Genomic DNA, 13,404 nt, shown 5'->3' with positions numbered 1-13,404 from the left:
CGGCTTGGGCTGATTCTATACAATGTCAAAGTACACAACATGAAACATTATAGATACATAAGTAGAACATTGGAATGAAAGCTTACGTAACTGAAACTGTAATGTAATACAAGGTATACTATAGTACAACTTAAAACTCAACAAATGAACAACGAACTCAACATTGAGATTACAAGTGATAAAAACAAAAATTTTGATCGATCGATCTGTATTCGTGTGATCTACGGATTCTGAGGAAGGAATATATACAAAGAAAGAGTGTTTAACAGAAAGGCAGATTCGGTGCACGCAAATCTAGACTGTTAACTCTCAGAATGCGGAGAGAACACGAACACAAAAAAAAAATTCTTGAATACTGATAAGTTGATACTGTAACTATTCATCTATACAGGTTATTTACATTTAACCCCAACTCTGCTAGGGTAAGATTGGCATATGCAGAATGGGTGTCATCTCTGGGAGGATCAAACTCTGTAGCATTGGCTAACTCATGCTGTATTTGAGGCAAATCTGAATTGGAAGTTACAAATGATACTTGAGGATTTCTCAATACCTGTCGTGTACGTAGGGAATAACGACATTCAGGTTGATCATCTGACTGAGTATCAGAGGAAGAGAGTACAGGATCAGGAGGATTGTCAGAGTCTGTCACATTAGTCTGGGTTGGAACATCATTATCATCACATACTAACTTCATATGATCCAAATGCGATTCTTTATACTGACCAGTACTAATCTCTCTAACCTTATACTTATTACCAGTGATATGTTCAACTACGCGATAAGGACCAACAAACTTTTGATCAAGCTTTGGCATTGCAGACGTTTTGTTAAAATTAGTCAGCATAACTCTCGAACCTACTTTGATTTTGGATGGCTTTACTCGAGTATTTGCGACTCTTGTAAATTCAGCTGTTGATTTATGAAGTGTTTCACGGATTCTTCTAAAAACACTTTGAGCTAAGCTGGTACGAGTTGCTACGAAATCATCAGGGTTGTAATTTGGTTTCGGATTAGAATATAACAACTCATAAGGCAAACGTTTATCTACACCATACAATGCATAATGTGGAGTGTCACCTATAGAAACATTGTAAGCAGAATTTATAGCACACTGCACATCAGGTATAACTTCATCCCAAGTTTCACTATTGGGATTGATAGTGGCTCTCAATACATCAAGTACTTTCTTATTGGTTCGTTCCGCTAACCCATTGCTGGCAGGATGATGAGGAACAATGGTGGACTTAGAGATCTTGTACAAGGTACACAAATTTTCAAGAATTTCATTACAGAATTCACCTCCATTATCTGTTACTAGGGACTTAGGGGTGGTATGCCTGCAGATAATGCGTTCTTTAAACGCTTTAGCTACTGTCTCGGCAGTCTTATCTGCAATAGGAACTAACTCGCAATATCTGGTGAAATGGTCTACCATAACACACAGATGTTTGTTACCTTGGAGGGAACATTGGAAATTAGTTAACAAATCTAGCGCAACTCTTTCCCAAGGTTCGCTAGTAGTCGGATACACTTGGATTGGATTAGGACCATTAGCATTGCCTTTATGTTGCATGCAGACACTACATTTCTTAACATACTCAGAAATATCAGTTGCCATACGAGGCCAAAAGTATTTCAATCTGGCTTGTTTTACTGAACGATCCATACCAGGGTGTGCAACACCTGGTACATCGTGAACTAGCTGTAAGGCTACATTCACTAGTGACTGTGGAATTACTAACTGGTATACTCTTCTGCTAGGAGTACCCAACTCGGCTGTTCGATACAGTAATTCTTGGTTCATGAGAAAGTCACTGATGGGAGCTGGTGGCTTCACATTCAGAATAAGATCTTCCTGGAGCAGGAATCGAATCACACCAGACCACAAGGGATCGGTTCTTTCTTACTGGAGGAATGAACAAACTCGGTGGAGTGGATGACTCCCCCCGGTTGAAAAATTAACGCTATAACACGCAATATGAGCAAGGGAGAACGAATCTACTATCTCAAACTGCAAGCACAGGAGAAAAGAAATGAACACGGTGAACAATGCTGATATTCTGAGTCGCACACAGTGACACGAGGTATCAACTATAAAGAAACTACACTTACAAACTTTAACAACGTGGAAGTTACTCGAGAAATAACTTCTTACAATGCACTGATTACTGTCAACTAGGATGGGATCACAATCTGAAACACAAGGGACAACAAACACTCAAGTGAGCACACTAGCCACAGAAACGTCTTTCTGCACGGCTTGTGGCATCAGCAAGAGATGGCATAACTCGTTGCAAGTAAAGTTCTTCTCAAAGCGTCCCCTGGGAAGGAACGAACACTTGAACAAGTCGCCATCGCAAGGATAGTAGCACTATCCTGCGTGCATGATATTGTGGCTGGAGTCCAGACAGGAGTGACAGTATTACTAGTGCCTGACCGCTCGGCTACGTTAATAAGTAATTCACGGATCTATAGGAACTTAATCTGAACTTCACATTTCGCAGCACTTTAACAAATCTCAGATACAAGCTGTGAGAACAAACACATTGCTCGAGGGCTAGGTATTGTCTGTCAGTCAGTAAGGGAATGTGAGGACTGATGACAGGAGCAGCAATAGCCTGAGAGGTCTGAGTGTCGACATTCACTAAAGTATCACTTGACGGTATGTGAGACATAATGGCAAAGTAACACGAGAACAAATAAAGCAAAAATAATGAACAATAAAATGATATAAAATTCTAGAATTGAAATGAAAAGATATACAACTAATTTTGCAGAATAATGTCTAAATACACTGCAAGAGGAAGGAAAACTCAATTTAAAGGACTATTGACCAAGAAAAAAAAATTTACATTGAAATATACAAGTAAAAATATTACTGGAGACTGAATTAAATGCAAAATGAGCTGTCTTTACTCTTGCTAATAAAAAAAATTAATTAAATTATTTAAATCAATGTGAAAGTGTAAAATAAAATTATTAAATTGTTAACTGGGAAATTTAAGTATTTTCTAAGAATGCATAGACAAAATTAAATTATAAATCATAAAAATAGCAATAAAAGAAAATAATTCACTGCAGAACAGTTCAACAAAATAATTCACTTCAGAACAAGTGCAACAAAATAAAGTATAGAAATAATCACTGCAGTAATAAAGTGTCACTGGGAAAACTCAGGTAAAATAATGAATTAAAATATGAAGACCAAAAAAATAAACTGATTGAACACTTTAACTCTTAATTGTAAATTAGACAAAACAATTTACTCAAACAGAGTAAGAAAAACACTACATTAAAAGTAATTGAAATTGCATCAAGAGTGAATTTGTTCAAGAATTATAAAAAATAAATAAAACACAGGAACAAAACAGGGAATATAACACTTACAGTGACGGAGCACACAACAGTATTAATTTATTCTTACAACAAATTCCTGCTGTGACTGATATGACAAAAATTTGCTGGCAAAAATAATGGTACACAGTCTGCGAAAAAATTAGAGGAATGAGACACTGTTGGCATACGAAAAAAAAAAGACACACATAGAAATAAATTGATAATTTGGTATGCTGAAAGAATACAATAAAAAAAAATGAATCACTTCACACAGGGTGACTGACTGGTACACTACACAATAATACTTACTAGAGACAGGAGTAGCATAAGAAAAAACACAGAATAAAAAATATAAGATAAATAAAAACACTGAAAAATATTGTAAAAATTAACGAGTCAAAGAAAAACTGAAAACACAAGGTTTAGAGTACACAAACAATTTACTATAAATGTCTCACACACGCAAATGTCTTTAAATGCAAGAAAATGTCTCAAAAAAAAAAATTATCACTGAAGTCGAGAGTAGTAGACGGGTGATTACTGGTGACGGGAAGAAGGTGTTGTCCTGTGGGCGGGCGGTGTGTACTGGTGACGGGGCGGGGGGGGTTTCCTCCTCCACTCACACTGTTGTCGTGAAGAAATGTGCGTTCTAGGCGAACTCACATAACTGGCTTTATCTCGTTGGCACCAGCTACAATGTCTTGACCAATTATGTGAGCCGAAACAGTACTAGGACCCGATACAAGGGTACAAACAACCACAGGTAGATGAGTGGATGGCTGGTGGTGGTGGTGGTGGTGGTTGCTTCTGCCGCGCACCCCGGGTAGTGGGAGAGAGTGGTGGGGGGGGACGCTGGGGGTCTGCCGCGCACCCCACTCACCCACGAAGGTGGCTTGAAAAACCCACTCTATGCCACAGGAATGGTAAAAACCACTCTTAGCATCCAACAGGGAGCACAAAGCGATATAGACAATACCTCAGAGGAGCTTGGCTTACTTCTTACTGCGTGGCTTACTTCTCTCTCGCAGCTGGGTTAGAAGCTGGGTTGGCTGACTGGCTTACCCCACGAGAATGGATGACTGGAAGACGTGTAACGATGCACAAAGCACGGAGGAGCAGTTGGATGACAGGAGACAGGCTGGATGATAGGCTGACTGGCGTTCACTTCCACAGTCTGGCTTACTGACTGGCTTAATTGCAAAATCCGGGTCAACCCCTCGGAGATTGAAGCAATTAGCACACGAACTAAGCCAGGAAGCTTAAAACGGCTGCAACAGGCTTGCAGGCAATAGGTTTGAGGGGAGTAGGCGACTGCTGGCTGGTGGTGCGCGAGGGTATAGCTGGTGGCTCGAGGTGGTGCGGGCGGGTAGTGGCTGGTGGGTGACGATTCACCTATGACCCTGCCGGCTACTCACAACAGTCTTCAAACGCCTTGAATTACCCTTAAAAACATAAATCCACGCTCCACACCGCTGTCACCATTTATCATGTGGGAGTTCGATACGTGGATTAGGGTAGAAATACTCACGTAGGCTGTTATTACTTATAATTGCTGTTATGTGGAGGGAGCCCGCAGCCGTTACCTATCTCCTTGGTTACACTCGTCAAACTGACTAGCCGGCTGGCCAGTACCCCGTAGTGGGTCTTTTGAAAATAGTGTCAGCTCAGCACAGACCGTGACTCAAGACGGTTGGTCGTTGAGTCAACGGACAGGTTACTGGTAACTGGTTACTGGTAACTGGTTACTACTACTGAGATATTTACTGCAGGAAGTCTGAATAAAGAACGGCTATAATTAAAAACCACTGCACTGACAAAATGCTGTAACGTAAGGCACTGCATAGCAGGTTCCACCTGTACACCCAGCTTAGCCATCCAGTGCATAAGTCAGGTACATTAGGTTTATTTTGCTCTAACACAATGTATATTATAGGGAATGCTAAAGCAAACATCCAATGGCTTTACTTGAATGCATTTGTAAGTTTAATTGTGGATGATTGCACCTATGCTGAGCTTTAATGTTCTCTTGGAGCAGCAACTTGACTTTATCCTCTGCCATTGAGAGTTGCAGGGTTGCAGACATGCATTACTGATGTTATCTATTCTACAGGCATATTTATGCCCCTGTAGATGAATATGCAAACTTCTAGCTGTCTCAATGCAGATTTTGTAACATCCCTTATAGGGAATGCTGTAAACCCCTGCATCCTTGTGGCCGGTGTATAGATTAGAGGTAAAGTCCTGCACGGTCTTGGTGGTAACTACTATAATGTTGATATTAGATTTCTGTGGAATGGGCATACTGTGTTGGCTGTGGCTGTTGCTAATAAGTTTATTTAGATGGTGATGTTTATTTAGATGGTGATAAGTCATATAATACCCACATGGTGGAAAAATAAGCACGAATGCAGTATAATGCGATCCTTTATTGACGACGTTTCAACCAAACGGTGGGCTTTATCAAGTACAGGTACATATAAGTATATTATTATTATAATCAAGGGGGAAGCACTAAACCTGTAGGATTATACAGCACCTGTGGGGGGATGTTGAGGTATTCAGGTTTAATTCAGGGAACTGGAGCACAGATCCAATTCCCTAGATCAAGAGCCCTTCACCAGCATCAAGGAACCTTCTTTGAGGAGCCACATAAGTACAATTGTCATACAAAATAACATATTAGTAAATATTTCGTACTGTGATAACTTTGTATAATGTTAAAGGGAATATAGTGTATTAAAAAGTCTATCCATGATAAGATGCACAGCAATACATTTAAGTTGGGCAATTTAGATTTAGGAAGGATATAGGGAAGTAAGCCGGTGGGAGAATTGGACCTGCCTCGCATGGGCCAGTAGGACTGCTGCAGTGCTCCTTCTTTCTTATGTAATAGTTTGGCAATAGAGTTGTAGATGAGTAGAAGAAACTCCCAGGTAGTATCATTGAAGCAAAAACTATGGGTAGCTTTAAATATAATTTGAACATATACATGAGTAGGTGAGAGTTAGACCTGCCTAACATAGGCCAGTAGGCCTACTGCTGTGCTCCTTCATTTTTATTAAAATATAAAGTATGCCCTTAGGTGCCCTTCAACCAACCGGCTACACAGTCTTAATACACACACACCTCATGTACACATGTACAACACTTACACAAGTAACAATCACCAGGTTAACTGTTAATACAGTGGTAAATAAGGTAAATATAACAAGGTAACTACCGAGGTACCTCTAACAAGGCAGTTGTGTAGCTCTGTTGTTTACCCTTCAACCTTATTCTTCTAAACTCATCAAAACTATATTTACCATCCATAAATTAACCAAAAATATGTTTTAGCTTAATATAATAAACCCATTTTACCAGTCTGGTTATAATGTTGTAATTGTCGTGAGGTTAATGTAAGTAATGGGGTTTTAGTGGGTTATAATAGGTGTTGAGGTGAGGTTGAGGTTATTTTAGTAAAGTTTGTGGTGTCGTCTACACTTTGTAAACATTGGTAGTGGTCAGCATGGCTGGTATTCTCTTTGAAGATATTTTCGACGTTAAGGACATCGATCCTGATGGCAAGAAATTTGATCGAGGTGAGTTGTTCATCTGGATGAGGTTGAGGTTGTGTGTGGTGTATGTTAAGAGGTGATGGTGGGGGTTAAGGTGATGGTGGGTTGACACCCTAGGCTGGGGAAGTATTATGATGTCCCCCCCCCCCATACCTAATGTTGGTATTTTTTTTCGAGATATTGGTTGTATCCCACCGAGGCAAGGTGACCTAAGAAGTAAAATTAAAGTTTTTTTTCCTGTAATTTGTACAGGAGAAGGGGTTACTAGCCCCTTGCTCCCGGCATTTTAGTTGCCTCCTATGATACATTTGGCTTATGGAGGAACAGCTCTTTTCTACCTTCCCATTGAGAATTATTATTATCATCATCATCATCATCATCAATATCATACATTGGGGTCAAGGACCCCAGTGGAAATCACTTTTTGGGGTTATCCTTTGTTCTCTACACGTGTATTGCTATGTATGATGAGCTATGTAACTCTATTTGTGTATACCTGAATAAACTTACTTATTGTATAAATCAATAGGTTTAGCACTCCCAGTTAATATAATAGCTGGGATTTGAATTATCAGAGTTCAGTGGACAGCTGTTTACTAATCGAGAAAACTTGCACGTAAAAGGTCTCGGCCGCGATTGAAATATACACTGTTTATGTAGGGTTGGTATGTTGGTGGTGTAGTTGTTAGTGTTGTGGCTGACAAATATGAAGGTCACTGATGCTGACCTCCATTTCAAAACCCCTGGCTCGCCACAGAGTATAGCTCAGTCAAGATGTAACCGTCTAGCTGGAAGGATACACTTAAGATACAGCAGTAGATGACACGACACAGTGCTATCACTAAACAGCGTAGCACACTGTTCAAACCTCAACCTCACAACAGGTGGCTCAGTCAGTAACAACCACAGGTTGCACAATGATCATCCAGGGTTTGATCCCCTGGACAAAGGTTAGGTATGAGTTCTTACATGATCTGCCTCTGTTCACCTATCAGTAAGTAGGTGCCTGCATGTTAGCTGACTGGCATAGTTTGCCAGCATCTAGTCACGATATTGTGCCTTTTTGTTCTTTCAGTGGGAGATTGTGTGCAAATGTTCCACATTCTCCTGCCAGTGAAAAATGGATGCTGGATCTAGACCAAGTTTGTGCCCACAAGCCTTCACAGTGTACCCTGAATATGAGTGTTGCTCAGTGAACTGATCTGACACTTTGATGTAGAAACTTTTAAATACGGATAGTCGAAATCTCCCATGGAGATGTTAATAGTGAGCTATTATCGTGTATGTAAACACAATGTGAATTGGGGGCTCTTGTTTGATCTAAAATATACTTACCAATACTGTACTCTGAATTATTTATCAATCTGGTTTTTAGGTTACAGATTTTTCAATTATCCTGTTGTATGTGTAACCAGTCACCACAGAGTACAGTACTACATAAGATTTTCCTGTCAGTCTGATATCTTCATGGGATACATAATAATAATAATTTTATTTTAGCATGACACATGTTTGTACAAGTACGTACTGTAGTAGGTTGGTAGACAGCAACAGCCCAGGGAGATACTACTGTCCTGCCAAGTGAGTGTAAAATGGAAGCCTGTAATTGTTTTACCTGATGCTAGGGTTGCTTGTGCCTTTTTCCTGTCTCATAAACATGCAAGTTTTCAGGTATGTCTTGCTACTTATACTTAGGTTATACTTCATTTACATGTACAAGCATATATATACACACCCCTCTGGGTTTTCTTCTATTTTCTTACTAGTTCTTGTTCTTGTATATTTCCTCTTACCTCCATGGGGAATTGGAACAGAATTCTTCCTCTGTAAGCCATGCATGTCATAAGAGGCGATTAACATGCCAGGAGCAAGGGGCTAGTAACCCCTTTGCCTGTATATACAGTTAAAAAGAGACTTTCGTTTTTCTTTTTGGGCTACCCTGCCTCACTGGGATATGGCTGGTTTGTTGAAAGCAGAAGACATGTTTGTGCAAAGGAATATAACGGTTGGGTGTACATGCCAAAAGCCCTTTTATATGCAGAGTATTTCAGGCAGACTCAGGACTAACTTAAGATTCATAAGGCATTAACAGTGCAGTAATTGTACATATGGTCATTAGGTGAGTTATGATGAATACAAGAGAACTGAATATTTTATTAAATCATGCTATATGGCTTTAATAAGTTTGGTAGAGAGGAATTACAGCTTTGATTATTAACCTAATGAATGATTAAGATATTAAGGAACATCAGAGACACCCATTAACTAGGGACACTCCTGTATGATCTTTCCGAATTCTCATGCATGAGTGACGCTGTTCCTGTTGGTCCTTTACCCATATTTATCCAGAATCAAATGTTTACTTAAGAAATTTGTGATGAGTAATATTTAATTATACTGATTCATTTCAAATGGCAATAACCCTTCATTATCAAATATATCCACACAAATTTCTTCACCTTATTTTCTTTGGTCCAAGCTGGATAAATATGGATAAAGAACTAGCAGGGCCAGTGACACTCATGCACAAGAATTGGAACAAACTTACTAGAAATGTGGTCTGTCATTGGTTGTCCCCACTAACTGCCCACTAGCAATACTTGTCCTGTAAGAATACCAACTCAGAAGAAATATCCCTTCCTTCATGGCCACCTCTTCTGGTCTTTATCAATATCCCTGAATACCTTTTCTATTTTGTGAATGTTAATTCCATGTGTAATGGTGTACATTGTACAGATGATATGTCTGACAGTGTAGACAGTGACATTGCTTTTACTGATAGTGAGATACTTTTGAGAACACTCTTTTCAAAAATTTCAAAGTCCTACCCCATTTCCCATCTGTGCCTATTTTCCTTGGCCCTAACTATTCCTCCCTTATAAATCAACCCTGTTCACCTTGTATCATTAATTCTTACACCCTGCCTCATCTCGCCTCCCTCCTATCTCACCCTACCCCACTTCTCTCAGATCACCCCTCCTGTCTCTCCTCACCTTCATCCCTATGCTCTCTTCATCCTCCCTCCATGATACTTGATTGCATGGACTGTAATGTTTTCAGTCTTGTGTTGGTTCAGTCATCACTCTTGTCACCATTTACTTAGTCATCTCAGTTTTTCTGCACCCTCCTTTCATTTTCTCTTGCCTTACCCTGTCATTAATTTTTCACTTCTCTCGCCCTTCCCCCTCATTTTTCACTTCTGTCACCCTGCCTTTCTCACTTTTCACTTCACTCACCCTACCCTTCTCACTTATCTCACACAAACTCCTCCCTTGATTGAACAGATTTTTTGCAACCCTTTCCATTTTTCTCTTGTATAAATCTCTTCCCCCCAACTTCCCTCACTCTGCAAATGAGCTGCTCTGTTTTAAAGGTGGGCATCATTTTCAGAATTTAATTATTAACATCAAAGAAATGATTAGGTTGTATAACACAAGATAAAACCCTTCCAAAATTAACCACCGTGCAAAATTCGTACTGTAATTATATGGAGAGTCTGAGGATATTATAGATAATAATCAATGTCAAAATTAGCTCTTTTGTTAGCCTGGTCTCTCATTATCTCATATTTTCCAGGATATATCTTTTTTAAAAAAAAGCATAGGTCCAGAGAGGAAGAAGCATCGCTTCTGAGCGGCATTATTGTGTTCATGGGGGAGCACTTAAGGAAATCAGGTTCGATTTGAGGAAGGGTTAGGTAACCGATTCCTTGGATTAAGAGCCCTTCTGGGCACTATGACCCCTATCAGTTTAACACTCCTTCAAGAACACAGTAATAGAGATGTGCATTTGATAGTATTTCGGTCGAGTAGTGATTGTTCTGAGTGGGTATCTTGGATTAACACTAATTGGCCCAGTGTAAGGTTGAAGATCCATTAGTGTTGGCAGGACTTGGTCTTGTGTGGGTGCCTTAGGAGAGGTACCCTATCTATGCATACCCCCTTATCTCATCCTCTCTTTCTCATCCTTCTTGATGAAATATGACTTTTGTAACTTGTAGAATATGATAGCAGCACACTGCTGGTGTATCTATTCTCGTTAAATAATTTTTTGCCTCTACGTTATATAATTGCAAAATAGTTTTAAGTGGGGTTGCATTGACTTAAGTGTTGGTCATTCTGTTGGCGAGAATACAGAGGCAGCGTGTATTAAAGTGCCATGCAATACAGACATGATGAATTAGACACGTGTGCAACATCTATTTATTTTGTAGATGTTTCACCATCTAGTGGCTTTACCAGCACACTGATCGTCATGGACATAATCTGAAGACTGGAATCCTGTACAGCAGGCAGTAGAAGGCTACGGTGCTCATCACCTGCTCCTAGGCTGGGGGACTGATTACTAATTAATAGATGTAAGGCAAACATTAATAAGATTGACCTCCAGGTATACCTAGACGTTCTGGTGATCAGAACAATAAACTTAATGGCTGTAAATGCTTATCGTCTCTCGACCTTTCCACACTGATGTACAAGGTTGCCATTTTTCCTGACACCAGTTGAATATACAGGCTTAAGAGTTGTTATATATAAGTTCTTAAAACAGTAGTTAGGGTTTTGTTCATTCTTAGATCATTGTATACTGTGGGAAGCAGTACAATAACAACAGAGTAAGTGACTGGTAACACCAAATTCACATGGTGGTCTCGTGGAGACACCCAGCGCGCCTCTGTCAGAATTACCAGCTCATGCTGACAGTGTAAAGTCTGGTGATGGATTGACCTATTCGAGGCGCACATGCTATTTTTAAAGTGCTGCTTCAACGCTCCTTCTGTCGTATTTTTTACACATTTGTAATAAGCGTTTTATTGTGATGGCTTACACACACACACACACACACACACACACACACACAGGAGCCCAGGGTCCAGGAGCTGAGTCTCGACTCCTGCAACCATAATTAGGTGAGTACACACACACAGGAGGAGGACAGGAGACATAGGGGGGGACATGATAACGACATATAAAATACTGAGAGGAATTGACAAGGTGGACAGAGAATGTTCCAGAGATGAGACACAGTAACAAGGTGACACAGTTGGAAGTTGAAGACACAGATGAATCACAGGGATGTTAGGAAGTATTTCTTCAGCCACAGAGTTGTCAGGAAGTGGAATAGTTTGGGAAGTGATGTAGTGGAGGCAGGAGCTATGAATCGACCCCTTCAGCCACAACTAGGTGAGTACAACTGAGTACACACACACACACACACACACACACACACACACACACACACACACACACACACACACACACACACACACACACACACACACAAATTTCTATTTAATTTAGCAGGAATAATAAAATGCATGATTTATTGTACGACTTTCTCAGTTGATACATCATTGCTTCATCAAAAACTGTCCAGGCCACAAGAATTTTTTATTACTCTAAAATTAAAATGATGTACAGGAACACAATGAAGTTAAAATGACGATGATAAGGCCAAGTTAACAATGTTAATATGCGATTAAGGTGACTATGGGAAGAATAACATACATAAAAGTTGTATGGCAGAAATAAAGCCGCGATAACAGGGAACAAGAACTAAGTTATATGAATGATCTAAGTACCATACACGAGTTAAACATGTATAAAAACAAAATACTGGAAATATCACGTAACAGTTAGAAAAAGAACCAGTGAACTGGTAATCAGTTTCAGTGAACTGTTAAACAAAGCTAGAAATGTAATAGCTTTGTTAATAACAAAAAAAAAGGCATAATACCGTGACTGGAACGATACACAAATAACCCGCCCGTAGAAGAGAGAAGGTTACGACGACGTTTCGGTCCGACTTGGACCATTTACAAAGTCATTTACAAAGTGTGACTTTGTAAATGGTCCAAGTCGGACCGAAACGTCGTCGTATGCTTCTCTCTTCTATGTGCGGGTTATTTGTGTAGCTTTGTTAAGCTTTGGTTAAGTCTGTACCATAGACTGATGACGATCTGTTGCTGAGAAGTTGGGGTCAGCTACTGGAGAGAGTTCCGGGGGTCAACGCCCCCGCGGCCCGGTCTGTGACCAGGCTTCATGGTGGATCAGGGCCTGATCAACTAGGCTGTTAGTGTTGGCCGCACGTAATCCAACGTACGAACCACAGCCTGCTTGAAGACAGTCAGGGGGTTTATTGGTAATCCCCCTGATGTATGCTGGGAGGCTGTTGAACAGTCTTGGGCCCCTGACACTTACTGTGTAATGTTGGTGCAGTAAGCCTAAGTTTTGTTCCACTTGATATTTATGTTTATGGATCATAGTTGGTTATCTGACCGAGGCCTTCCCCTGGCTTACTGTGTCACTCCTGTAAAACTTAGGCTTATGATTATAATCATTGGATAATACTAGTATATTTCCACTTTATTTGAGACAGTAAGAAAGTTTTACCTATATGTTATACGTAGGTAAAACTTATAAAAACATTTACAAAACTCTTGATAGCACACAGGTGTCATGGCGCACAAATTAGTTTAAGTTTTGCAGTTATAATTAGGCTTTACATAATT

The 13,404-nt window shown here is 39.9% G+C and overlaps 2 protein-coding genes across 6 annotated transcripts in view; one reads left to right on the top strand and one right to left on the bottom strand.

Moving 5' to 3' along the window:
• The window catches only part of LOC128691908 (ecdysteroid-phosphate phosphatase-like), a 77,846-nt gene extending 71,238 nt beyond the window's left edge, over positions 1-6,608 (bottom strand). For 4 of the 5 annotated variants that reach the window (XM_053780883.2, XM_070100926.1, XM_070100924.1 and 1 more), the window contains exon 1: positions 6,568-6,608. The gene's annotated coding sequence lies outside the window, so the exon portion shown is untranslated. Of the gene's footprint in view, positions 1-6,491 lie in introns of all 5 variants that reach the window. The other variant, XM_070100923.1, reaches the window with a different exon arrangement.
• Positions 6,609-6,783: 175 nt separating this feature from the next.
• Positions 6,784-13,404, top strand: part of Polr2H (DNA-directed RNA polymerases I, II, and III subunit Rpb8) — a 543,824-nt gene continuing 537,203 nt past the window's right edge. Inside the window, exon 1 of the mRNA XM_070100931.1 lies at positions 6,784-6,920. Coding sequence (XP_069957032.1) covers positions 6,848-6,920 — 73 coding nt within the window. The 5' untranslated portion in view covers positions 6,784-6,847. The remainder of the gene's footprint in view (positions 6,921-13,404) is intronic.

Source organism: Cherax quadricarinatus, chromosome 75 (genome assembly GCF_038502225.1).
Source record: "Cherax quadricarinatus isolate ZL_2023a chromosome 75, ASM3850222v1, whole genome shotgun sequence".
Classification (NCBI taxonomy): Eukaryota; Metazoa; Arthropoda; class Malacostraca; order Decapoda; family Parastacidae; genus Cherax; species Cherax quadricarinatus.
The sequence above is the reverse complement of the archived record's forward strand: the minus strand, read 5'-3'. Positions and strand labels throughout refer to the sequence as shown.